The sequence below is a fragment of the Lagopus muta genome, chromosome 12 (assembly GCF_023343835.1).
Source record: "Lagopus muta isolate bLagMut1 chromosome 12, bLagMut1 primary, whole genome shotgun sequence".
Lineage (NCBI taxonomy): Eukaryota > Metazoa > Chordata > Aves > Galliformes > Phasianidae > Lagopus > Lagopus muta.
In genome coordinates, this window is record NC_064444.1 from 2,294,722 (window position 1) to 2,317,799 (window position 23,078).

The 23,078-nt window shown below is 57.5% G+C and overlaps 3 protein-coding genes across 3 annotated transcripts in view; 1 reads left to right on the top strand and 2 right to left on the bottom strand.

Moving 5' to 3' along the window:
• LOC125699428 (genetic suppressor element 1-like) overlaps positions 1-8,693 on the top strand; it is an 85,210-nt gene extending 76,517 nt beyond the window's left edge. The window contains exons 5-17 of the mRNA XM_048958954.1: positions 648-826; positions 1,120-1,317; positions 1,464-1,655; positions 1,764-2,065; positions 2,425-2,749; positions 4,085-4,665; positions 5,311-5,423; positions 5,584-5,854; positions 5,975-6,082; positions 6,169-6,519; positions 6,760-7,026; positions 7,233-7,336; positions 8,377-8,693. Coding sequence (XP_048814911.1) covers positions 648-826; positions 1,120-1,317; positions 1,464-1,655; positions 1,764-2,065; positions 2,425-2,749; positions 4,085-4,665; positions 5,311-5,423; positions 5,584-5,854; positions 5,975-6,082; positions 6,169-6,519; positions 6,760-7,026; positions 7,233-7,336; positions 8,377-8,511 — 3,126 coding nt within the window. The 3' untranslated portion in view covers positions 8,512-8,693. The remainder of the gene's footprint in view (positions 1-647; positions 827-1,119; positions 1,318-1,463; positions 1,656-1,763; positions 2,066-2,424; positions 2,750-4,084; positions 4,666-5,310; positions 5,424-5,583; positions 5,855-5,974; positions 6,083-6,168; positions 6,520-6,759; positions 7,027-7,232; positions 7,337-8,376) is intronic.
• A 528-nt stretch (positions 8,694-9,221) lies between these two features.
• Positions 9,222-15,035, bottom strand: GINS2 (GINS complex subunit 2). Its single transcript, XM_048958958.1, has 5 exons — positions 14,363-15,035; positions 13,284-13,398; positions 12,530-12,629; positions 11,335-11,461; positions 9,222-11,005 (listed from the first exon to the last, which is right to left on the bottom strand). Exons 1-5 carry the CDS (start codon positions 14,666-14,668, stop codon positions 10,880-10,882), a joined length of 774 nt encoding a protein of 257 aa, XP_048814915.1. The 5' UTR covers positions 14,669-15,035; the 3' UTR covers positions 9,222-10,879.
• A 267-nt stretch (positions 15,036-15,302) lies between these two features.
• On the bottom strand, positions 15,303-17,713 carry C12H16orf74 (chromosome 12 C16orf74 homolog). The gene is made up of 3 exons (XM_048958971.1): positions 17,353-17,713; positions 17,091-17,174; positions 15,303-15,875 (listed from the first exon to the last, which is right to left on the bottom strand). Exons 1-3 carry the CDS (start codon positions 17,630-17,632, stop codon positions 15,700-15,702), a joined length of 540 nt encoding a protein of 179 aa, XP_048814928.1. The 5' UTR covers positions 17,633-17,713; the 3' UTR covers positions 15,303-15,699.
• Positions 17,714-23,078: the final 5,365 nt, after the last annotated feature.

The following is a 23,078-nucleotide window of genomic DNA, read 5'->3' on the forward strand; positions in this document are numbered from 1 at the left end:
CGCACTGTGCTCAGCACAGGCTGCGGGGGGACGGCCTTTGTGCCGCCTGCGGTGACCTTGGGACCGTCCCCGATGGCTGGCTGGGGTCCTGCAGCCTGCCCTGGGGTCCTGCAGCCTGCACTGCCGTGCCTTTGATTGGAGGAATAGCCTGGTTCCTGCTGCTAGGGCTCATCCTTCCATCGCTGGCTCAGCCCCTGTAATGGGGACGGTGCTGCCAGGTGACCCCAGGGTGCCCCCCGAGCTGAGGTCAGTGTGTGTGACCTTCATCCTGGTTGGGAATTCACCGCCTGACTGATGAGGCAGTGGGATGGGGTGCTGCCATTGGCTCCCCCCGGGGCTGGCCCTGCGTTTTATGGCTGTTATCAAAGGGCCTCTGCCGGATTTACACCGGCTGTGCTGCTCCGGGCGCCGTTGGTGTCTGCATCCTCCGAGTGATTAATGGCTCTGGAGAACAAAGCTGCCTGTAAATCTGCAGGCAGGTACAGCGTGTCCTGCTGTCGGCCCATCCCCAGCATCAGCACCCCCTTCTCCAGCTGGGTGACCCCCATGCAGCCTCTCGGGCCCCATGCTTTAACAGTGTGGATGCGGGGATGCTCTCCACCGTCCCCTAACAGCCTGCTCTTCTTTTCTACCCCTCTGCCTTCCAGCAAGAAGCAGGGTCACGAGGCAGCAGCAGCAGCAGCCGTGAACGGCTCATCTCTGAGCCCCCTCTGACACAGGAGAAAGCAGGGGCTCCCACGGTCCCAACGCACCTCCTGGGCACTCCATACTCCTTTGGGCTGCCCCCCAGCTCTGTGGTCCAGGACTCCCGCTTCCCACCTCTCAAGTGAGTCGGTGTCAGGGGGAGATGTGGGATGGAGCAGGGATGTGGGTATGTGGGGGGTGGGATGCAGGGATGATGCCGGGTGTGGGATTTGGGAGGATGTGGGATGATAAGGGATGCAGGGTGTGGGATGATAGGGGATGTAAGATGTGGTGTATAGGGTGTGGGGTGCAGGGTGGTGGGGGGTGTGGAATGCAGCATGCAAGATGGTCAGGGATGTGGGAAGATGCAGACCGCAGGCCCCTCTCAGGTGGGGGTGACATCCCCTGATGCTCACTGTCCCCTTTCCCCACCAGCCTGCAGCGTCCCGTGCACCACGTGGTGCCACCCAGTGCTGTCACTGAGGATTACCTGCGCAGCTTTCGGCCCTACCACACAGCTGAGGACCTCCGCATGTCCTCACTGCCACCTCTTGGCTTGGACCCGGCTGCAGCTGCTGCGTATTACCACCCCAGCTACCTGACACACCACCCCTTCCCTCACCCTGCCTTCAGGTAGGCACTCACCCTTACCGGCAGGGATGCTACTGGGAGGAGGGAGGATGACCCCAAGGGGGCGTGCTGCGAGCTGCAACAACCCTCCAGGGTAGGAGGGTTCTTCTTGGGGTTTTGCACCCCGCTGAGCACCTCTGTCTCCCCAGGATGGACGACTCCTACTGCCTCTCAGCGCTGCGGTCCCCCTTCTACCCACTGCCGGCCCCAGGCTCGCTGCCCCCCCTGCACCCCTCTGCCATGCACCTGCACCTGTCAGGTGTGAGGTACCCTGCCGAGCTCTCGCACTCCTCGCTCTCCGCACTGCAATCGGAGCGCATCTCCAGCCTGGCTGCTGAGAGGTGAGTGATTGTGGGGTGGAGATGGGGGGGAGGCGGGGGTGTCTGTGGGTCTATGGGAGGCTAACGGGCACCTGATGGGGGTGTTTTTCCTTTGGTTCTTTTTCACAGGTTGCAAATGGATGAGGAGCTGCGGCAGAGGGAAAGGGAACGCGAGAGGGAACGGGAGAAGGAACGGGAGAGGGAAGCGGACCGGGAGAGGGAGAAGGAACGGGAACGGGAGCGTGAGAAGGAGCTGGAGAGGGAGCGTGAGAAGGAGCGGGAGCTGGAGAGGCAGCGGGAACGTGCCCGGGAGAAGGAGCTGAGCATGGTGAAAGCCATGGAGAGCCCCTTCCTGCCTGTGGCCGAGCTCCATGCTCTGCGGGGGCACCCGGCTGAAGAGCGCAGCAAGCTGCCGGAGCCCGGCAGAGCAGGTAACAACCCTGTGGGTGGCACTGGGGGCTGGTCCCCCTTCCTCTCCAGATGGTAAAGATGGGCCAGCACTGAGGGGGTCGGGTCCCAAAGCCCAGCTCTCTGGCTGCCAGCTCACAGTGCCAGGAGCCCAGCTGTTGCGGTGCGCTCAGCGGTGCTGCTGCGGGACTCTTGAAGAGGCGTTTGTGCCATCTGACTTCACCCCGGCACGCCGAGCAGCTGGGCTGGCAGCAGGCAGGGGGAGCAAGAGCTGCAGGCCGCCATCCTATGGGGATGCTGGGCGGCCCTCTTCCACGCACAGGTAGGGTTCAGCGTGCACCCCACCAATCCTCCGTCTCCCCTTTTTTGTTTTGTTCCCCAGAGAAACTGAAGGACTCGGTGCTGCCCACGCCGAAGCCCCTCCAGCACCCTCTGCACCCACCACCCACCTCACACCACCCCGTGCCCAGCCTCATCCCCAACCACAACGTCTTCCCCCTGCCCGGCAGCAGCGCGGCCACAGCGTTGCTCATCCACCGCACCAACGAGGAGGAGAAGTGGCTGGCCCGGCAGCGCCGCCTGCGCCAGGAGAAGGAGGACCGCCAGTCCCAGGTGTCAGAGTTTCGCCAGCAGGTGCTGGAGCAGCACCTCGACATGGGGCGCACCCCGAGCCAGCCTGAGCCCGAGCACCGGCCTGACAACCCCAGGTAGTAGGGCTGTGCGCCCCGGGTGGCTTTTGCTTCTCTGCCAGGATGCGGGATGCCCCTTTCCCTGCTCCCTGTGCCAATCTTCCTGAAGGCTTTGTAAGATTTTTTTTTGTCCCATCTTGCTGCCATTTTTGCCACCCTGTGAGCTGGCTCTTAACAGGACCAGCCCCCCTTTCTTCCCCCCAAGCTCAGCCTTCATGCTTTTCCCCCCCCCCCAGCTGCACCAGGCGAGCTGTGTGTCCGGTGCCAGCAGGTCCCCGCCGTGCTGTGCCAGCCAGGCCGGCTGTGCTGGCAGCACTGTGTGGTGCCACTGCCTGACATCTGCGCGGCAGCAGGCGGTGAGCCCGGGAGGTGGCCGAGGGCCAGCAGTGAGCAGCCAGGTGCTGCCGAGGCGACGGCACCGCTAATTGCAGCTTCCCCTTGCGCAGCCTGAAAGCTGTTGTGATAGAGGGATGCGCAGTGGGATGAGGGGGGCACCCCGTGCCCACAGCCCTGCATTGACGCGGGTTTTCTCGCTCTGTCGCCGAGCGCTCTGGTGGTGTGGGCTTATCCAGTCGGCTCTGCTGCCGGCTCCCATTGTTATTTTTGGATATCAAGGGGATTAGTGCAGCTAATCGAGTATAACAAGGAGCGGATTGCGGGGCGGCACAATGGCAAGTGCCTGCTGCAGCCGCCCGCCCCCATCCGTGCATCCCTCCCCAGAGCAGGGAAGAGACATCAAGGTCACCCTGAGCACAGCAGCAAGTAGGAGGGGGGGAAAGGGGGGGGGTGTTCTTACAGCCTCATCTTCCTCCTATCCCATTTCCATCTTCTCATCCCTATCATCTCATTCTTATCCCGGTCCCTCACGCAGCATCCTGCCTTCTCCCCATGCAAGCTCCACTAAAGACCCCCAGATGGTGGGGAGGGACAGGGACCCCGCTCTCCACCGGGGCAGGTGATGCCCTCAGCCAGCAGTGCTGGTGCCTGCAGGAGTTCTCTGTGGCACGGTGGCAGCTGCCACCCGGCTGGCAGCGCTGAGCCCTCGCTGCTCTGCTGCGCAGAGGTCTGGAGCGCTCGAGTGGAAAAGCGTTAAACGCTCCTCTTCGGCACATGAAATATTTATCCTGCTAACAGGTTTGCTCCTTCCCTGGGTGTTTAGGGAAGGTTTCACTGCAGCGTCGCTCTTTGTGCGCTGAGTGCCTGTGCCATCCCAGTCCCGTGGAGTGGTCCCTTGTCCTGTGTCCCATTCCCAACCCTCCTCTGTGCACCCAACAGATCATTTCTCCCCAGATCCAACCTGCACAGAGGGTTTGCTTCTCCTCTCCATGCCTCCCTCTCCTCTCCTTCCTGCAGGTCGGGACCAAGCCGCCATGAGCCGAGCATCCGTGAGCCAGGGCAGCACTTTGGTGGTCCGCCGCCACTCATCTCCCCCAAACCCCAGCACCACCCCATCACCACGTCCCTCTGGAACCCTGTCTCCCTGATGGAGAGCCCCTCGGAGCCCCCCCGGCGCCTCCCTGAGCCTCACGTCCTCCACGGCCACCCGGCCCCCTTTGAACCCAGCCGGCAGGGCATCCCACTGGTGAAGGTGGAGAGAGTCTTCTGCCCCGAGAAGCTGGAAGACAGTGCCAGGAAAAGGGATGCGCTGGAGAAATACCCCCTGCCACGAGAGCCCAGCGCTGCGGAGCACACAGGCTTCACCCACACACCATTCCTAGCCGAGCTGGAGAAATCCACGCAAAGCATCCTGAGCCAGCAGAGACCCCCAGCCACCCCTTTTGGGGAGGTGACCAAGCCCAGCTCGCCCTACAGACCCCCCCAGCCCCGCGCACAGGACCCCATGTACATCTATGATGAGTTCGTGCAGCAGCACCGCAGGCTGGTCAGCAAGCTGGACCTGGAGGAGCGCCGGCGACGGGAAGCCCGGGAGAAAGGTGAGGAGGGGGCTTGGGACCCCCCCCCCCCCAGGGACCAGGGCCCCAGTGGGGGCAGCCAGGAGGGGGTTCCCCTGTGATGCCATCAGTCCAGCCTGCAGGCATGCGATGCAAATGTTCCCAAAAGCCAAATCAGAGCAGCTTGGTAAATCCTCCGCTCTAGACGTGCCCAATTAATAAATGATGAACTGAGGCTAATAAGCTGGTTTTAAATATTAATAGGGCTGTGCGAGCGGGGATGTGAACAGCAGCGAGGAGGAGATGGAGCAGGGTGTGGGGGCAGCACTGCCATCCCCCCCTTGTGCCCCATTAACCTGCTGAGCCTGGTGCCCCCTGTCAAGGCAGACAGTGTGTCCCCAGTGTCCCTGGCACGAGGTGCTCCTGGGGTGTTTCCTTCCCTGGTGCCCCAGCAGCAAGGGGACAGTCAGCCCTCCCACTACAAGCAGCCCACAGAGATGTAATTCCTCCAGTCCCCCCTGCAAACCATCCCAAAACAGAGCTGAGCTGGGATGCTGCGGTGAGCATCCCTACCCAGCAGGATCCCAGCCATTCCTGGGGTCCCAGCAGGTTCCCAGGGCCCCAGCAGTATATGGGGGTCCCAGCATGCTCCCCGCAGGCTGATTATCAGCCTCTCCCCGTCCCCAGGTTACTACTACGACCTGGATGACTCCTGCGACGACAGTGACGAGGAGGAGGTGCGGGCACATCTCCGGTGCGTGGCCGAGCAGCCCCCGCTGAAGCTGGACACATCCTCTGAGGTATGGGCACAGCACTCAGCTGGCTGTGGGGCCGAGTTGGGATTGGGGATGGGATGGGGGTGGGATGGAGCTAGAGATGGGGATGGAGATGGGAGTGGTGAGGACAGGTGCTGTGCTGCTCCGGGGCTGACCCAGCTCTGTTCTCCCCCTCGGGCCCCAGAAGCTGGAGTTCCTGCAGCTCTTCGGCCTCACCACGCAGCAGCAGAAGGAGGAATTACTGAGCCAGAAGCGGCGCAAGCGCCGGCGGATGCTGCGGGAGCGCAGCCCCTCACCACCCACGGTGCAGAACAAGCGCCGCACGCCCTCCCCACGCCTCCCCCTCTCCACCCGCTACAGCCCCGACGAGATGAACAACAGCCCCAACTTTGAGGAGAAGAAACGCTTCCTCACCATCTTCAACCTCACGCACATCAGCGCTGAAAAGAGGAAAGGTAACGCCATGCCCCGTGCTGGGGTGGGGGTCCCTGTCCCCATACTGCGGGGCTGCCTGGTGCCGCAAGCACACCCTGCTGAGCAGAGGCTACACTAAACCTCAGCTTCCCATGCGGCAGACAAGGAGAAGCTGGTGGAGATGCTGCAGGCCATGAAGCAGAAGCCAACGCCGGCCGCCGTGGTGGTGAAGAGCTCTCCACGGGACAGCCCCAGCGGCCCCGCTGCCGGTAAGCTTCTCCACTCCTCCTTCCCCCTCACTTCCAGTGCCCAATGGGGCACCGCTGTGCCGACACCGCTGCTCCTCTGCCCCAAGAGCCACCGCTGCTGCTGGACCCGGATAAGCCCGTTGGCATCGTAGCCTCAGTGCCCGAGGTGCAGAAGCCATCAGAGCCGGGCAGAGTGGAGCCTTTGAGGACTGCAGAGCTGCCCAGGGTGAAGGAGCCGGCTGAGAAGCCTCGGCTGAGCGACGGGCACTCGGGGAAGAAGGCACTGAGCATCCTCAGCTATGTCAGGGGCCCTCTGCCCAAGGACGTCCCTGTGCCGCTGTCCCACAGCATGAATGGCAAAAGCAAGCCTTGGGAGCCCTTTATTGCTGAGGAGTTTGCCCACCAGTTCCACGAGTCTGTGCTGCAGTCCACGCAGAAGGCGTTGCAGAAGCACAAAGGTACCGTGCTGGGGCAGCAACCTCACGGGGGGCACGGGCAGGAGAGCTGTGGGTTGGCACTATGGGAAAATGAACTTGTAACCCCATTCCCAGAGCGTCCCTGGGAAAGATGGTGGAGAGGTTCCCCAGAAGTGCTGGGGAAAACACAGCTGGGTTGTAGCAAAACTCATCCATTTCAACGCGTGGGGCTGAGAAAAATGAAGCCAGCAGGGAAAGGGCTGACGCTGTTTGTGCCTGCAGGGGGGACGGCGGAGCAGAACCACAAGCTGGACGCCTCCATCCACTACAACATCCCTGAGCTTCAGGCCTCCAGCCGCCCTCCTGCCCCACACAACGGCACGGCCGAGGGGCACCGGGCGCTCGCCCCACCGCTGCCACGGGACCGCCGTGACTCAGCCTCCGAGGATGAGGAGGAGGAAGACGAGGAGGAGGATGAGGAGGAGTGCCCCAGGCCCAAGTGGCAAGGGATCGAGGCAATTTTTGAAGCTTACCAGGAACATATAGAAGGTAGAGACTGGGGACTGGGGCTCGGCGGGGTGTTGCCTGGCTTGGTTAGCCATGGGGTCACGTCACCGAGCATCACCTTACGCCCTGCTGCCCCCAGGCCCGTCACCCAGACCTTTTCCATCCAGCTGGTGAAGGGCTGCGTTGTCCTGGGAGCTGGCAGGGAGCGAGGGCTTTCAGGTGCTCACCCCAATCCCTGTACCTTGCAGAACAAAACCTGGAGCGCCAAGTGCTGCAGACACAGTGCCGGCGGCTGGAGGCCCAGCACTACAGCCTGAGCCTGACGGCAGAGCAGCTTTCGCACAGCATGGCGGTGAGTGGGGCTTCTGGGGGGGCACCTGGCCTCTGCAGGGCATCCAGGCCTCCTGGGGGGGGGTTTCCATTATCCTGCAGTGTCCCCATCCTCTCCAGTGCCCAATCCTCCTGCAGTGTCCCCATCTTCCTGTGCTTTCCCCGCTGTCCTCTAAGTTCCTCATCCTCCTGCAGTGGCCCCGTTCCCTTCAATCCCCCTGTCCTCCTGCAACACCCCAATTCCCTTCAATACCTCTTCCGGTGTCCCTGTATTCCTGCAGTGTTCCCACTGTCCTCCAACATCCCCCCCATCTTCCTGTGGTATTCCCAAATCTTCCTGCAGTGCCCCCACCTTCTGCAACGTCCCCATCCCCTGCAGTGTCCTCATTGTCCTCCAATGTCCCCATCTTGCTGTAGTGTCCCCATCCTCCTACAATATCCCCACCCAATACAGTGCCCAATCCTCCTACCATCTCCCCATTGTACTCTAAGGCCCCCATCCTCCTGCAATTCCCCATTCTGCAATGCCCCCAATCCCTTCAGTCCCTCAATTCCCTTCAATCCCCCCCATCCTCTTCCAACATCCCCACTGTTCTCCAACCTCCCCTTATCCTCTACAGTGCCCTATCACCCTGCAGTGTCCCCATGCTCCTGCAGTGTCCCCATTGCCCCTATCCTCCTGCAATCCCCCCCATTCCCCTCTGAGGTCCCCACTCTCCTGCAGTGCCCCATTCCCTTCAGTCCCCCCCAGTCCTGATGTTCGTGCAATGTCCCCATTATCCTCCAATGTCCCGAAGCTCCTGCAGTCTCCCCACGGCCCTCTAAGGTCCCCATCCTTCTGCAGCATCCCCAAATGCTCCTGCAGCTCCCGATCCTCCTGCCATCTCCCCATGGTCCTCCAAGCTCCCCCATCCTCCTGCAGCGTCCCCATTCCGCTCAGTATCCCCACATCTGCATGCAGTGTCCCCCCCTGTCCTCCAGTGTCCCCACACTCCTGCTCTGTCCACCCCCTGCACTCCCTGTCTGCTGCCCTGACGCTGCCCTTCTGCTGCCTCCCTGCAGGAATTAAGGACCCAGAAGCAGAAGATTGTCTCAGAACGAGAGAGACTGCAAGCAGAGCTGGATCACCTGCGGAAGTGCCTTGCCTTGCCTGCAATGCAGTGGTCTAGGGGTTATTTCAAGGGGTATCCCAGGTGACCCTCCTTGGGCTAGGCCGAACATATAGTCTAGAAATAATAATCTATTTTATTACCTTGAATATTTAATATTTTTCACTGGGAGGTTTGAAGCTAAAAAAAAATAATAATAATAAATAAAATAATAATAATAATAATTAAAAAAAAAAAAAGCAAAGCAACAAAACAAAAGCAAACGGAGAATGTGCCATGCATGAAGCAAAGGGGGGGGGGGTGTGAGGGAGGCTGGGCTCTGACCTTGTGTCCCCCCCCCCCTTCCCTCCTTCACCCCCCCCCCAACCCCACGCACACTTTCTATCGCTCATTTCTTATTTCATTTTATACATTCTGATGGAAGACTCCACTGCCAGCAACACTAAGGCTGGAGGAGCCCTGCAGGGTGAGGGGAAGCCCCCCCCAGCCCCCCAAAACACAGACCCCCCCCAAGCTTGGGGCTCCCCAGCACTGCACTTGGCTATAACCAATAAAGTCCATGAACCCTCGGAGCAGAGCTTCGTTCCTGAGGGGGGGGGGGGAAAAGGTTGGGGAGGGGGAGGAGGAAAAGGGAGGGGAGGGGGGGTGAAAGAAGGGAGGGTCCCACATTTGGAGGGGTGTGGGGTGATGGTTTGGCGATGGAAGAGACTGAAAAAAAAAGAGGAAAAAAAAAAAGAGAAAAAAAAGAAAAAACAAAAGTGCTTCAGCCTTGTCATGTGTATATATATTAAAAAGGAAAAAAGTTTTGTATGTTTTTTATTGCTTTTAATTATTATTGTTATATATATAAAAAGAACTCGCTATTTTATTTTATTTTGCTTCCCCCCCTTCACCTCTTTTTGTTTGCTTTTCATTTCTCCTTTCTGTGTTTGTACCAGGAATCCCTGGGCTGCCTCCAAACCCCCCCCCATCTTTTCTCCACTGCCTTTTGCTTTCTGGCTCTTTGCCCCCTCCATCAAACACTGGGGCAGCCGTGGGCATTGCGTGCTGATGAGAGCCCCACACTTATGGGGCCAGAGGCTGGGGTGGCATGGGGAGCAGCCCCAAAGCCAATCAGAGCCCATTGGGGCAGCCCAGCTGCTGCCCTGCCCTCACAGCTTGGCTCATGGCTGCGCTCCCAGGGGAAGCTGTTCCTTGTTTGCCACCAGATGAGCTCAGGGCGTTTGGAAAAGGTGACCCCTGTGCTTTCAGTTCCCTGTGTTCTCGTGGTGAATGTTAACACACGATCTGCTCTCCTTCCCTGCATGCTGGGCAGGAAGGAAGACAGGGATGGAAAATGGTCGGCCGTTCAGCCCTCATTGCTGCAGCTGCTGCAGCTCCATGGCCAGGGCTGGCTTGCAGATTCGCTTCCATGCTGAGATCCACCCCCCCCTCCTTCCCCATGCCAGCCCATAATATCAAGGTTCTGACACAGCAATGCTTCCCTGGGGCCACATTTTGTCCATGCAAGAGTTGGGGCAGCAGAGGGCAGAGCTGCTGGGGCAGGGAGATGCTGTCAGAGCAAACCACCAAGAGATGGAGAAAAAAAAACACCCTAAACTTGTTCTCAGCATCTTTGTTTGAATTAACTGTGATGGAGGAGATCATTTGGTGAGTGTAGCAAGTAGGTATTTATGACTCCATGGCTGTCATTTCTGAAAACATCAGAGCAACAACAAAAATCATCATCATAGAATCTTCCTGACGATGGCAGGATTCTTTCTCCCCCAGCAGCAATGGGAAAAGGGCACTGCTCCCAGCTTTGCTACCCCCCTTTTGGGGTCCTGCCCCCCTTCCCTTGGGGTCCTGCTCAGCCTGGTGGTGGCCCAGGTGCTGGGAGGTTCAATAGCACCAACCAGAGAGGGAAAAGCCATTTTCTTTTGTCCTTCTCCATGGAGCAGATGGATGTGTGCCTCCCTGCGCTCTCGCTGCCGGCACATCTTTCCCTGTTTTGAGGCTCCGAGCGAATCCACAGCGAAGCTCTGCCTTGAAATTCATTGCTTTCAAGCCAGTGTGTGGCCTGTGCTGCCCTCAGAAGTTCCCTCTATGAAGTACACCCACGCTCTGCAGGGCAGAGAGATCTGCCCGACATCATTAGCTGGATGCTGGCAAGCCACCACCTGTATCCGTGCACGTCTTTGGCAGCAGCCTCTGAACCAAAGGGAGAGGCGAAGCTCTGCGAAGGGGAAGCGAGGGCTTCGTGGAGCTCTCGTGCAGGGAATGCCCTGTGCCAGCTCTGCCCTGCTCCCTCCCCAGGCAGGGGAAGCCCACCCTGCTTCTGCAGCTGCTGCCGGGCACGGGCTGCACGTGGCTGATGGCTCACAAAGCTCCCAGGGTTCTGGCAGATGTGCACGGAGAGGTGGAAGCTGGCACAGTGGCTGTGTGTGTGCTGGGAGGGTTGGGGTGGGCAAAAGAGCTCAGAAATCCTGGGACTCCGTGCTCCCAGAAGGTTGCAGGTTGGTCCGCAGCTTGTACATGTGGTCTAAGGCTTGAGTAAGGAAAGTCCCAATGGTGTTGATCTCCATCAGCGTCAGGTTATCCAGCTAAAGAGGAAGCAGCAGAACTTGTGGAGCAGAGCTGTGCTGAAGGGAGGGCGGCACCCCGAGGGAGCAGCTAAGAGAAGCCTGCAGCTTCTACAGACCAACCCGAGCACTATTTGCCCACTGCTGCTCCTCGGGGAGCCACCAGCAGCCCATCAGGAGAGGTTTCGACACGAGGCTTCAGCACCTGACCCACATTGCCCACGGCTCTGGAACAACACACCCAACCAGCGCTCCCACAAGCAGCTCTCACCAACCAGCAGCCCACACACAGCAGCTGGACTCCTCCCAGCACAGCCCTGCCTGCATCCCTGCATCCCATCCCACCTCACCTTGGCGTGGGCCTCCTGCTGCCGGACGAAGCTGTCTGCAGACAGCCTCAGTTTGGCCATCCGTGTGTCCCACGTGTCCTTCACCAGCGTCCGGATCTCGTCTGCTTTGGGGATGTTGTCAGAGGCACTGGAAGAGAGAGAGAGAGGATCAGAACAGCCTCGTGTGTTATGTCACTGACATAAGTGATGTTGGCAGCTCTTCAGCCCTCTAAGGCAGAAGCGGAGCAGTTTGCTGTATAAAAAACAACAACAACGCTGCGATTCGACGTTAAAATCCAGCCTGGTGCTTCCTCTGCTGGGATTTTTGGGGTGGTTTATTTACCCAGGAATTCTCAGCTCTGATGCAGCATCTGCTTCTCGCTGCAATCCTTCTGCTCTGTAATTGCCCAGCTGGTCCGAGCTACGAGCACAGCCAATAACCTGGCCAAAGCCACACACGGGAGGGGAGCTGGAAGCACTCGGCTGCCACCAAAGCCCGGTCTGTGCTCTCGTGGCTCCATCAGGGAGAGTTAAGCTGAAGGGACTTCACGAGTCGTGCCCTCAGCCTCCCATTAAGGCAATTCAGTGCTGCCATAAGGACCTCAAGAGATGAGATCCATTCACACAGACAGAGCTGTCAGGGTTATTGTAGCGTGAGCGAAGACGCCGCACGCCAGCAGCGTCGTCTCCAGAGGAGAAGCCAGTGCTTAAACGACCACCCCACTGTAATCAAGGGCTTCAAGTCAGGAGAGCCTGAGCTTAGAAAAATACCAGCCAGCACATTTTACAAGTGAAATGCCGCAGCAGGCACGAGGTTAGACTCGGAATAACCCCGCTCTCTTGCTTCTCAGGCCGAGGAAAGAGGAGCTTTCCTCCTGAAGGAGAGCCAAGGAAGAAGCCTGGAGGGTTCAGGCTGCCGAACAGATTGCAGCCATGGAATGTGCTGCCTGTACTCGAGGCCTCTACGCTTAGCTGCTGCTCAATAAAGCGGCGCAGCCCCAATTATCAGGGCACAGAACAAGCAATCCCCAGTTACTGAAATGCAAAGCTACCATGAGAAAACGGCTGCAGCGAGATCTTGGCACGCTGTGAAATAAACCCCCATTAACTCTCACTTTCCCACAGCCCTCTGGGGCTGCTGCCAAAGAAAGCTTGAAAAATTGTCTATGCAAGCATGTAGTCAGGTGGAAACTGTTACAATACATTTCCCACTTACTAGTTTAAGAGCAGCTTTGTGAGTTCCATATAATAGGGGCTGGGCATCGGAGTGAAGGTGTCCTCTTTGCGTTCTTGGTCCCGAATTTCCTCCAGCTTTTCTAAAAACACAGACAGGAATGTCAGGCAGTGGCAGAGCTCCAACTCTTCTGACCCACTTCTCCCCCAGCAAAAACAGCACGTTGTTCCTGTAGGACCAAATCTCTGATTCAAGCTGGTGTAAACGTGGACAGTGTACAGACAGGAAAAGGCTTCTATAATGAAGTCAAAGACCCCTTACACCTAATGCCCCTTACACCTAATGTCCCGGGCTCTAGGAGCAGCTTTGCCACAGCAGCTCTCAGCTCCCAAGGGGAACAGATTCTCACCAGGGCCAAAATGCTGACAGGCGCTTGGCACAGCACTCTGGATCCACACCAGCTTGACCAAAGCTTTCACCTGCCAGGATTTGTCCCCTTCAGCCACAAAGCACTCGCACTAATGAGTGTTTGTGCCCTTGCATGAATAGAGCAGGACTGCTCCCTTAAGGTCTCTTATTCCTCCACCAACCCCACTCCTGTTCACCAAAGGAGCAGAAGTCAAACACCCTGACTGGAAAGATGGCATTGCATGCAAATATGAAGAACCCCAATGGAGAAACACTAGGTTCTTCTCTCACAGTTGCTTTGCATCAGTTCAGTTAAGCTCCCCAGTAAGGGTGAAAACCAGAGATTTTTCTGTGTTCCCTCTGTACCCTTGGAAGCTGCTGTCCTTACCCACATCCATCCACTCTGGGGGTATCAGCCGGCACTTCTGCCTCTGCTTCAGATTGATGGCCAACCAGACAGGCACTTCCACTGGCAAACCGGGGTTGAAAGGGCCCAGATCCCCCTAGAAAATTAACTGAAGATGAGAATAAGGCAGCTGCAAAGGGCTTGGATGCCGCAGTACTCTCTGCTCATTTGGTCTCTGTCATGTCTGGATGGTAGGAACTTCCAAGGGATTTTGAAAAGCCTAAATTGAGTAGCATCTGAATTTCCTTCTCTGGCTTCCCATAATTCTTGCTCGCAGACTTTTTGCTCCTCTCCCTTGAGAAGCAATAAGGAACGTTCCCAGTGCATTTTCTATTTCAAAGCGTTTCACAGAAGTTACTGCCAGGAATTACTTTTATCATAGAAGCGTTGCCCCCTGGGCTCAGGCTGAGGCACATCCAAAGGTGCCAGCTGTCTATGTTCAGCCCCAACCCCCCCCCCAGCCCCTGACCCAAACCCCACACCTCTGTCCTCCAATCCCAAATTCCCCATCCTTTATCCCCAAGCCCTCTGGCCCTTGTTCCCAACCCCATCAGCCCCCAAACCAAACCCTCCAAGCTTTATTCCCCCAAATCCCCCACCCCGATTTCCCCTTCCTTATCCCGCAATCCCCCCAGCTCCTGACCCCCAAATCCCCCCATGCTCGTCCCTGATCCCTTCAGCCTGATACCCAAACTGACAAAACCAACCCCCCTTTCCCCTCCAAATCCCCCATCCCCTCACTCCCCAGATCCCCAAACTCCATTCCCCCAAAGCCCCAACCCTTATCCCCAAATCCCCGACCCACCCAAGCCCTGTCCCCCAAACTCCCCATCCCTTACCCCCAACCTCTCCGAGCCCACATCTCCAAACCCAGCCAACCAACCCCCGCAGCCCCATTCCCACCCCCTCACCCCCAGCTCTGATCCCCAATCCCTTCAGGCCCCGTCCCCCAATCTCCCCGCTCTTTGTCCCCTCAGCCCCCCAGGCCTCACCCCCCGCTCCCTCAGGCTCCGATCCCAGCTCCCCCCAGGCCTCGTTCCCCCCCGCCCGGTCCCGCTGACCCCGATGAGGTGCACGCGGTCCATGCTGAAGCTGGGCACGATGGTCACCAGCTCCTTCTCGGCCAGGAACTCCGCCTCGGCCGGTTCCATGCGTACCGACCAGGACCGGCGCCGCGCGCAGAACTGGGACGGGAACGGGGACCGGAACCGGCACGGGGCCCGCCAAGCGCCCGCGCTCCCTATTGGCTGCTCGACGGCGAAGCCCCGCCCACAGCACCCCGCTTTCCGCCGTCGGGCCCGTTTTCGCGCTCTCCGTGTGGGGGCGGGACACGGCGCAGCTTGGAGAGAGATGATTGGTTGTTGCATTCGGCCGTGGACCTCTATTGGTTACCTCTATCTGCTCTGTGTCGCTCGCCGCGGGACCAATCCTGATGCCTCCTGGGGCACCGACCAATCAGAGTTCAGCACTTGTTGCCGGGGCGCCTCGGGGCCCGATGTGCCCAACTACTAGTGGTGTGCGCGGCGCTCGGAGCTGCTGCCCCCTGGCGGTCAGGAGGAGCAGCGCCCCGTGCCCCGGCCTTTCCATGGGCCGCGGGGCTGGAGGTCTGTCCGTCCGTCCGCCTGGGTGTCCGTGGGCAGCCAGTTGTGCTCATGTGCCAGGCATGGTCTGGCTGCCTGTTCCCTCTATTCATCAGCCAGCACAGGCTCCCACCCATCTGCCCATCCATCCAACCAACCATCAATCCATCCATCCATCCATCCATCCATCCATCCATCCATCCATCCATCCATCCATCCACCCACCCACCCACCCACTTGTCCGTGCATCTCTCCATCCACTCTTCCATCCATCCACCCATTCGTCTACCCATGTGTCTGTCCATTCATTTATACATCCCATTCGTACATCCATGCCTCCATCTGTCCATCCGTGCATCCACTCTTCCGTTTGTCCAGCCACCCACCCACCCATCCATCCACCTAGCCTCCTATCCACCCATCCAATCACCCATACTCATCCATCCACCCATCCATGCCTCCGTCTTGAGCCCAAAGGACCAGCGCTCCCCACCACCCTGCAGGTCCCATCAGCCCACACTGGGTAGGTCTGGGGGCTGCAGGAGACGATCCCCCATCCATTGCTATACCCGTGGTGCCACCAGCACACGCTGCAGCTCCGCCAGGCACTTTATAAATGGCTCTGACATGGTGTGAATACACTTTTGTGTCTTTTGCCATCTGCTGCTGTCATTAAAAAATTAAATTTCCATCTGCTTTTGCACGCCGTCTTCTCCTGGGGCTCTCCAGCGAAGCAGCACACCAGGAAGCATCACCCCCAGCAGGGCAGGATTCAGCCCTGGAGCAGTACTGAAGCTGTCGGTGTCCCCTCTGGGTGCTCAGCACTGGCTGCAGGGTGGTGACGTCCCCCCCGTCGCCCTCCTTGTGTCCCTGCACAACATGGTCCCTGTGGGTGTGGGTGGTGTGACGATGATGGAGGGCACATGGAGGTGCTTCCCATCCGGCTCTGGGGTCCCGGTGCTGCCATTCCCGCTGCTCACACACATCTTCAAACCTATAGAAAGAAAGAAAGAAAGAAAGGCCAGGGAATAGGGGGTGTACGTTGATGCGATGCTCTGCTCAACCCTATATGAGCCACTGGAGAATCCCCAGAGCCCCGTGATGGCACGGCACAACCTTCTTCATCCCCGGTGTTCTCACTGGGGTGCCACAGCCCCCAGCTGCCCACCTGCCTGCTGGGCCACGGAGAGCTCTAATCTGCTGTTTTAATCAAGAGGAAAGCCCAGCTCCACACACAGCGAGCGGCCAGGGAGGTTTAATTCTTCTGCAGGAGGAAAATGCCCGAAGGGGACAGACACTGATATTTTTAATCTCTTTTTAATTAAGGATTAAACCCTGCCTTATGTAAGAGAGCCGCAGGGGGGTGTTTTATTTTACTGCTGTCTCTGAGCCCATCGCAGGAGGAGAGCAGGGGCTGGGGGGGATGTCTGGGGGCTGCACTCCCTTGGCTCTGACCTCACTTTGGGGATGCTTCAGCGCAGGTGATGCATAGCAGTTCCCCTGCGGTGCAAAGGGCTCAGCTCTGGGTGAAGCATCCCTTGTGGCAAAGGTCTCCACAGGACAGTGGGTGCAGTGTTTGTGCTTGGGTTGACCACAAAAGGGGACAGAGCATCCCAAACCGTCCTTGGGCACATCCGAAAAATGGCTGCGCTCCCACGTGTACAAAATCCATCGTATCCCATTGGGATTGGGGGAGACCCCATCCCTCCAGCCTCCCCCCCCCAGTGCCACGCCACGGCCCCACCCCCAATCTCACATCCCAACCCATTGCCAAGCGGCATTAAGAGCTAATGGGAGATGTGCTGCTCAGCGTCACGGCGCGTTAAAAGCTCCCACTTCCTTTCTCTCTATGCCACAGCAGACGTCGCGGTTGCTCGACTCCATTAAGAAAATTGAAGTTTGGGGATGGCGATGCTGTTAAAGACGCTCGGGGCGAACTTGGGGGCTGGGGTACCCACCTTTCCCCCTGAGCATCCCAGATGCGAGCATCCCAGGGTGCTCCAAAGCCTTGAGCAACCTCAGGACCTTACCCCGCATTTTATAAGGCTGGAAAAAATACCCACATCCCCTTCCTTTAACCCGCAGCATCATCCCTCCAGAGGCCAAACCCCTCCTGCAAGCAGCAGCAATACCTTTAGGAGTCAGTAAAGCACCACGTCCCCAGCGCATCCCTTTGCCCAAAACCACCCTGGCACCCACCCAGACCCACCTTTCAGACAGGATAACTTGAGCCCCATGTTCTCATCCTCTTCTCGGGGCCTCGCCGCTGCTCCTGGCTCTCCAGCACTGCTCACTGCATAAGGAGAGAGATGAGGGCTGTGGGGAGCACAGCGACGGGAAGCGACGCCGGTAATGCTTCGAGCAGGAGGAACGGGAGAGGACTTGATTGCTGGCTAAAAGCATGCACCTATGAGTTTATATATAAATACATAGACATACACATATATATATATATATATATATATATGCACCCGAGCGAGCTGCCTGGGCACAACAGGAAGCAATGCAGAAAAACCACGGGCTGATGTCACGGCGTTTCGGTGACTCAATCCCAGCCGCTGAGTTTGGGGAGGAACTTTTTGGGAGGGTGGAGAAAGAGTTCAGCACCCCAGCATTGCAGCCTGTGCTGGGAACCTGCATCCCTGCTGCTGTGGCTGTGCTGCAAATGCGTTTGGGTGAGGAGGATGAGAGCAGGGCAGGATGGGGGTTGGTGCAAGCAACTGATGCTTGCAAAGAGGAGCCCAAGCCCATGGGCAGGAAATACAGGAGGCACCTGTCTGACCTGGCAGCAAAGCATCTCCCATCCTGGGGTGCCACCTGGGAGCAGAAATAGCCAAACCTGCAGGAGGATGAGGATGTCTGGGACTGGGAGCATCCCTCTGGGTTCCTGTGGTGTGCCAAGAGCTTTTGGAGAAATGCAGGTGGAGAATTCCTGGAGGCAGCTGGTACGAGAGGGGCATTTTCCAAACGGGATATGAAAGGGATCAGGGTGGGTAAAACCTCAGGGACAGAGGTTGACATTTCAGAGCTGCAGGACACACTGCAGCGTTTCACACTTCTTTTGAAGTGACATCCCCTCACTGAGGAATTTGTATCCCTCCTGCCCACAGCTGATGGGAAAAGCTGATGGGAAGAGGGCTGGTGCCTCATTCCTGCTCTCACCTCACAGGGCCTGCAGGGAGCTGAGCAGCACCTCCCTCCCTGAGCCCCTTCCCCAGGGCTGAACGCGCTCACGCAGCCAGGAGATGCTCAGGCAGAGCGATTCCCCCACCACCATTTTGCTGGCTGGTGCTGGAGCTTCAACTTCGTTTCCGTGTCAGAGAGATGTTTGCATCGCCGATGAGTTCACGCTCCAGAAACCCACAGACACTCATTGCAGGAGTCACCAACGCAGCATCAGCGCTGCACGCGCGGAAAAAGCTCCGTGATGTGCCCGGAGGGGATACACAGAACACGGCCAGGTCCCAGCAGGTGGGTTGGAAAGGGGGAATGGGACAAAAAAAACCTCAGCCCTGGCCACGTAGAAGGGGATGCCACTTACCCGTCGCCGTGCCCGCCAAACGTGCCTTGCATCCCAGCTCCCACTGTGAGCTGAGAGGGGGATTTCCAGCCCTTCTCCCATCCGTGTTGTGGGTTTTGCAAGGTTGGTTTCTAACCTGGTTAATCGGGTTGGTGAAGTCCCGGCTCCTCCCATCCTTCCCTCCCTGCTCTCCCCCCCCTCCGGTCCCATCTGAGCCCTGCCAAGGCTGTGGGTGGGTGATGGGGAGCGGTGCTTTTCTCTCACCCCGCTGCACAGCCCAGCCTGGTGCTGATAGAGAGCTGGAGCCCCTGGAACCTGAGCATCCCCTATGGCAGGAAGGGCACCCAAACATCCCAAAAGCACGGGGTTGGTGTGTGGGTGCTGATGCTGAGGTCCATACCCAGAAAGTGGTGATGCTCCTGCTCCAGTTTGTGGGGCCAGAAAGGGTTTGTGTTTCCCACGGGGTCTCATCTGCCCACCCAAAAAAGCAGCCTAGGGGCAGGACCACGCAGGGGGGCTCTTGCTGCTCTGAGGATGACAGCTCCAGCTTTCACCCTGAGGTGAACAGTCTCTGCCTTTGCCTGCATTAAAAGCAGCCGGAGGAGGTTTTTGCATATCCGACTCCTTTGCAATGATGGGAGGAGATGCTCCCTTCAGAGAGCTGAAAAGCAGAGATTCACATCCAGGGCAGCGTCACATCCAGGGAATCCCTCCTCACAGCCTTCCTGGCTGCAGGCAGGAGCCAAGGGAAAGCCTCGAACCGAGCAGAGGACAGAGCTCAGGAAGCACCTGGAGGCTGAGGCCCAAAAAACAGACAGATGAATGGGTCATGCACTTTTCTGCCTGTCCAGCAGCAGAGTCCAAGATGCAGAGGGCACTCAATGCACACAGCATCCCTGGGGATCCCCTGCCCTCACCAGATGCAGCAGCACCAATCCGGTCTGAACAGCAAAATCCCCTCCGTTTGCTATTTAATGCCTCTTGAAGTCCTTCTTGCTGCTGTTTGGAGGGGACAAAAAGCCCCAAACTCCAGAGCCCTGGATTGAACTGGGGCAGGAGCAGCAGTTGTGTTTGTTGCTGAAACAAGGACCTTGCGAGCAGCTGACAGAGCTGCCTTGCTGCAGCTGGGAGGTGAACAGCAACAGCAGCGAGCTAAAATAACTGTGGTTAGCTCTGTGGGCTGAGCACTTCTCCAGCTGGGCCGGTGACACCTGAAAGGCACAGAGACACCTTTCTGCAGCCTTCCCCACGGGCTGGGGGGGGCAAACAGCCCTGGGCACGTTTACAGTGTTCCCTTTGGTTCAGCCACCAGCCGGGCTCATTTTGGAAAAGGAGAAAGCATCCCAAAGAAAATCCCCTGGGGTAACAGCAGCAGGCCTGGGCACAGAGGCAGGAAGCAGCACGGCTGCTGTTGCAGAGAGCAGAAAGGGAAGCAGAAAGCGAGCACGTACCTTAAGCACAGGGCTGGAGCGTGCTGGGCTCTGCTGCCAGAACCACATCCAGAGCGATCTGCTGCCCTGCTGGGCATGGGGGCAGCAGGTAGCACAGGGCCTGGGCTGGGAATTGGCTTTGAGACCTGGCCACCGCTTCCCAGCTCGCTGAGCTCCAGGTTAATCTGAGCCCAGCTTGCCCTTTTATCCCCTCTGTACATTTTTTTTCTTTTCAATTAGGTCTGCTCTTAAGCTCTGGAGTGCGTTTCTAGGAAGGGCTACATTATTTCTCCAGCCTTCCCGAGCTGCTGCTGTGCAGATCAGGGCATTCCTGGCACCGCTCCCTCCTGCACCCAGCTCCAGTGCTGCGTGCTGGGTTGCTCCCCTCTGTCCCTCTGCACTTGAAAGCAGCGAGCCCTGCTGCAAGGGGCTGAGTTGGGGCACTCTGCACAGCCACACAAACGTGGAACAATTTCACCTCTTGCACAGTCCTGTTATTGGAAGCTCCATCCCACAGCCAGCAATCTGCCTCCATCCTCCCTGAGGACATGATGTGCCAGCCAAAACCAAGGCAAAACGCACAGGGAGGGTTTGCTTTGGGATGGGGATGGGAAGGTTGGGTGAAAACGTGGTCTAAAAGCCATGGTAAAGAATTAAAATCAAAATCAATGGAGCTCTGAGCTGACGCTTAAGAGGAGTGAAATCACTGCCTGCCCCTGGAGGGCTGGCTGCAGGCAGTACAACACGCAGCACGGGAGCATGAAGCATTGACAGAGAAGTCAAATTGAAGCCTGGAGGAAAAGAGCAGTGGTAGAATGGGAAGGAAGCAACCTCACAGCATCGCCTACCCAATCCAGCCCAGCTCCCCGCAGCATGCAGGCAGCAGTGTGCAGCTCGAGCACTGCTCTTCCAGGGGCTGAATTACAGCACAAACCCCAGGTGCAGCTCAGAAGTGCAGGCTAAGCGCGTTTCCCCTGGAGGACATTTCCCAAGCTGCAGCCCATGCTGCTAACAGCCTCTTCCATTAGCATTTGCCTGCTCTTCCCGTATCAGTAATGCCCTCCATCTGAGCATCTCAAGGCATTTCACAAAGGGCAGCAGCAGAGTGCAGGGATTAGGCTTCTAGCCAGGGAACAAAGAGACCCCAGTTGGCTTCCTGCATCTGCCACTGCCACCTCCCCTGGGTGTGCATCCCTGCCACACAGCTGAGGGGGGCACGGGGTCAACTCCCAGAGGTTCACCTCCTCTCCATCCCACCAGCTGAGATGCTCCCTGCTTCCACAGCCCCTTTGGCTCTCAGGAGTAAGGCTGTGCTTGTTATCACACTGCCAGGGATGGGGGAATCTCCCATGAGCAGCACAGCTGACAGATAGGAGGGGGAAAGGGAAACTTCAGCAGCAGGCCGTTTCACTTGCTGAATTTAATTCAGCAAAATAGGTCCTAAGCACGCACACAGCAATGAGCTCACAGAGAACACGGATGCAGTGTGTTCCCCAGCAGCAGAAATCACTCCCAGCACAGACTGAGCCCCAGCCAGCCACTGCTCTCCCTGTTCTGATGTGCTCAGATATCTCATTGAAAATAACACCCCAGGGCCCCCTCTGTTCACTTCTGGATGCCTCGAGCTGGGGCTGTGCGTGGAGGTTCTGACCTGCTATCAGAAGGCTGGAAGTGCCCTGGGCCACACAGCAGCTCGTGTCCTGCCTCGGGGCACTCCTTGTGTTCCTGGGCCTCAGATCGATCCCATCTTTGATTTCAAACTGAATTGGCTTTACAAAAAGCGTGCTCAAGCCTTTTGCTTCTCCCCCTTGTGACTGAAGGATTCAAGGTTAGCGTTCCTGTGGATCCAGCAAAGAACAACATACATCCTCCCAGTCAGAAACCCAAGTGCTTGGTGCTGGCATTTTCATGCACTTGCAGAGTCTATTACTGCTCTGAAATACTGCGTTGAAAGCAGGAAAAAAAACCCCAACTCTAACACACCTCAACAAACACACTGGAATCTACGTATTTCCAAGCATCTTAGGTCTGAGGTGAAGAGTTGGGAGTTAAATGCCTGGACAAACACCACATCTGCAAATCATAGAATCACAGAACGGCCTGGGTTGCAAAGGAGCTCAATGCTGTGTGCAGGTCACCAACCAGCAGCCCAGGCTGCCCAGAGCCACATCCAGCCTGGCCTTGAATGCCTGCAGGGATGGGGCATCCACAGCCTCCTTGGGCAACCTGTGCCAGTGCCTCACCACCGTCTGTGTGAGGCTGAGATCTCTCAGGGAAGAAAAACTAATTAGACCTGCACGTCATTAACTGCTAACGAAACGTAAGGGTGGTTCCAAGGTGGAGATGCAGAATCCTTCCCCAGAAGTTTTAAAAGCAGTTACCTTGAGTTCCTCTGAAGAATCCTGTAGATCTGCCAGCCAGGCAACCAGCATTTGTTCTGACAGGTAGGCTGGGGACATCAGCAGGGAAGGAGAACACAGCCTTCAGAAGCTGGCAGCTTCCTCATTCTTCCACAAAGAGCCACTGGGGCTCCAAGCCGCCTTGCCTTTATGAAATGGCTGCTTTTGGTCCAACCTTCAATGCAAACAGGACAGGCGTGATAAGATCTGAGCACTGCAGTGCTTGTTCCTTTTGCTTGAGCTTAGCCTGCGTCCTTACAGGTGGCAAAACACTCAAAGCATCTCATATGAAAGCGAAGTGAAGACAAAGCAGTGAAAGCTGCTCCCCTTCCAGCAATGAGGCTTGATGGTCACAGGCAGCATTCATCCTTTCCATCAGGTTGCAGCCTGATGATACACACTTTGAGAGGGTGAAGGGGGGGGAGATTAGCCCGTATTAGCATCTATACAATCAAAGCTTGATTATGACATCTAGCTACAGAGAATGAGAAATGGATTTCCTGTGGCTCAGCTTACACTGCAGCACTGGTTCACCATCTCACACAGCTAAGTGTCCTGTTAAGGCAACACCTGCCACTGCAACAACGGGGCAGAACTTGAGGTGTTTGCAAAGGAAGACAACAGTCCTCCTCCTGTAGGGTGAGCTGCAGGGCTTACTTCAGCCCTAAGCTGCTGGGTCATGGCTGCTTCCAGGATTTGTTGTTTCAGTGTGTGAAATAGAGTTGTGGCTGTGTAGCATAAGGCACCAAAATGTGTTCATCTTGCTGCTTCCGAGCTAGATGTGTATTCTCTTCCTTTCCTGCCAGCACATCAGACTCAGTGATTTGGAAAGACTGCTGCTGACTGTG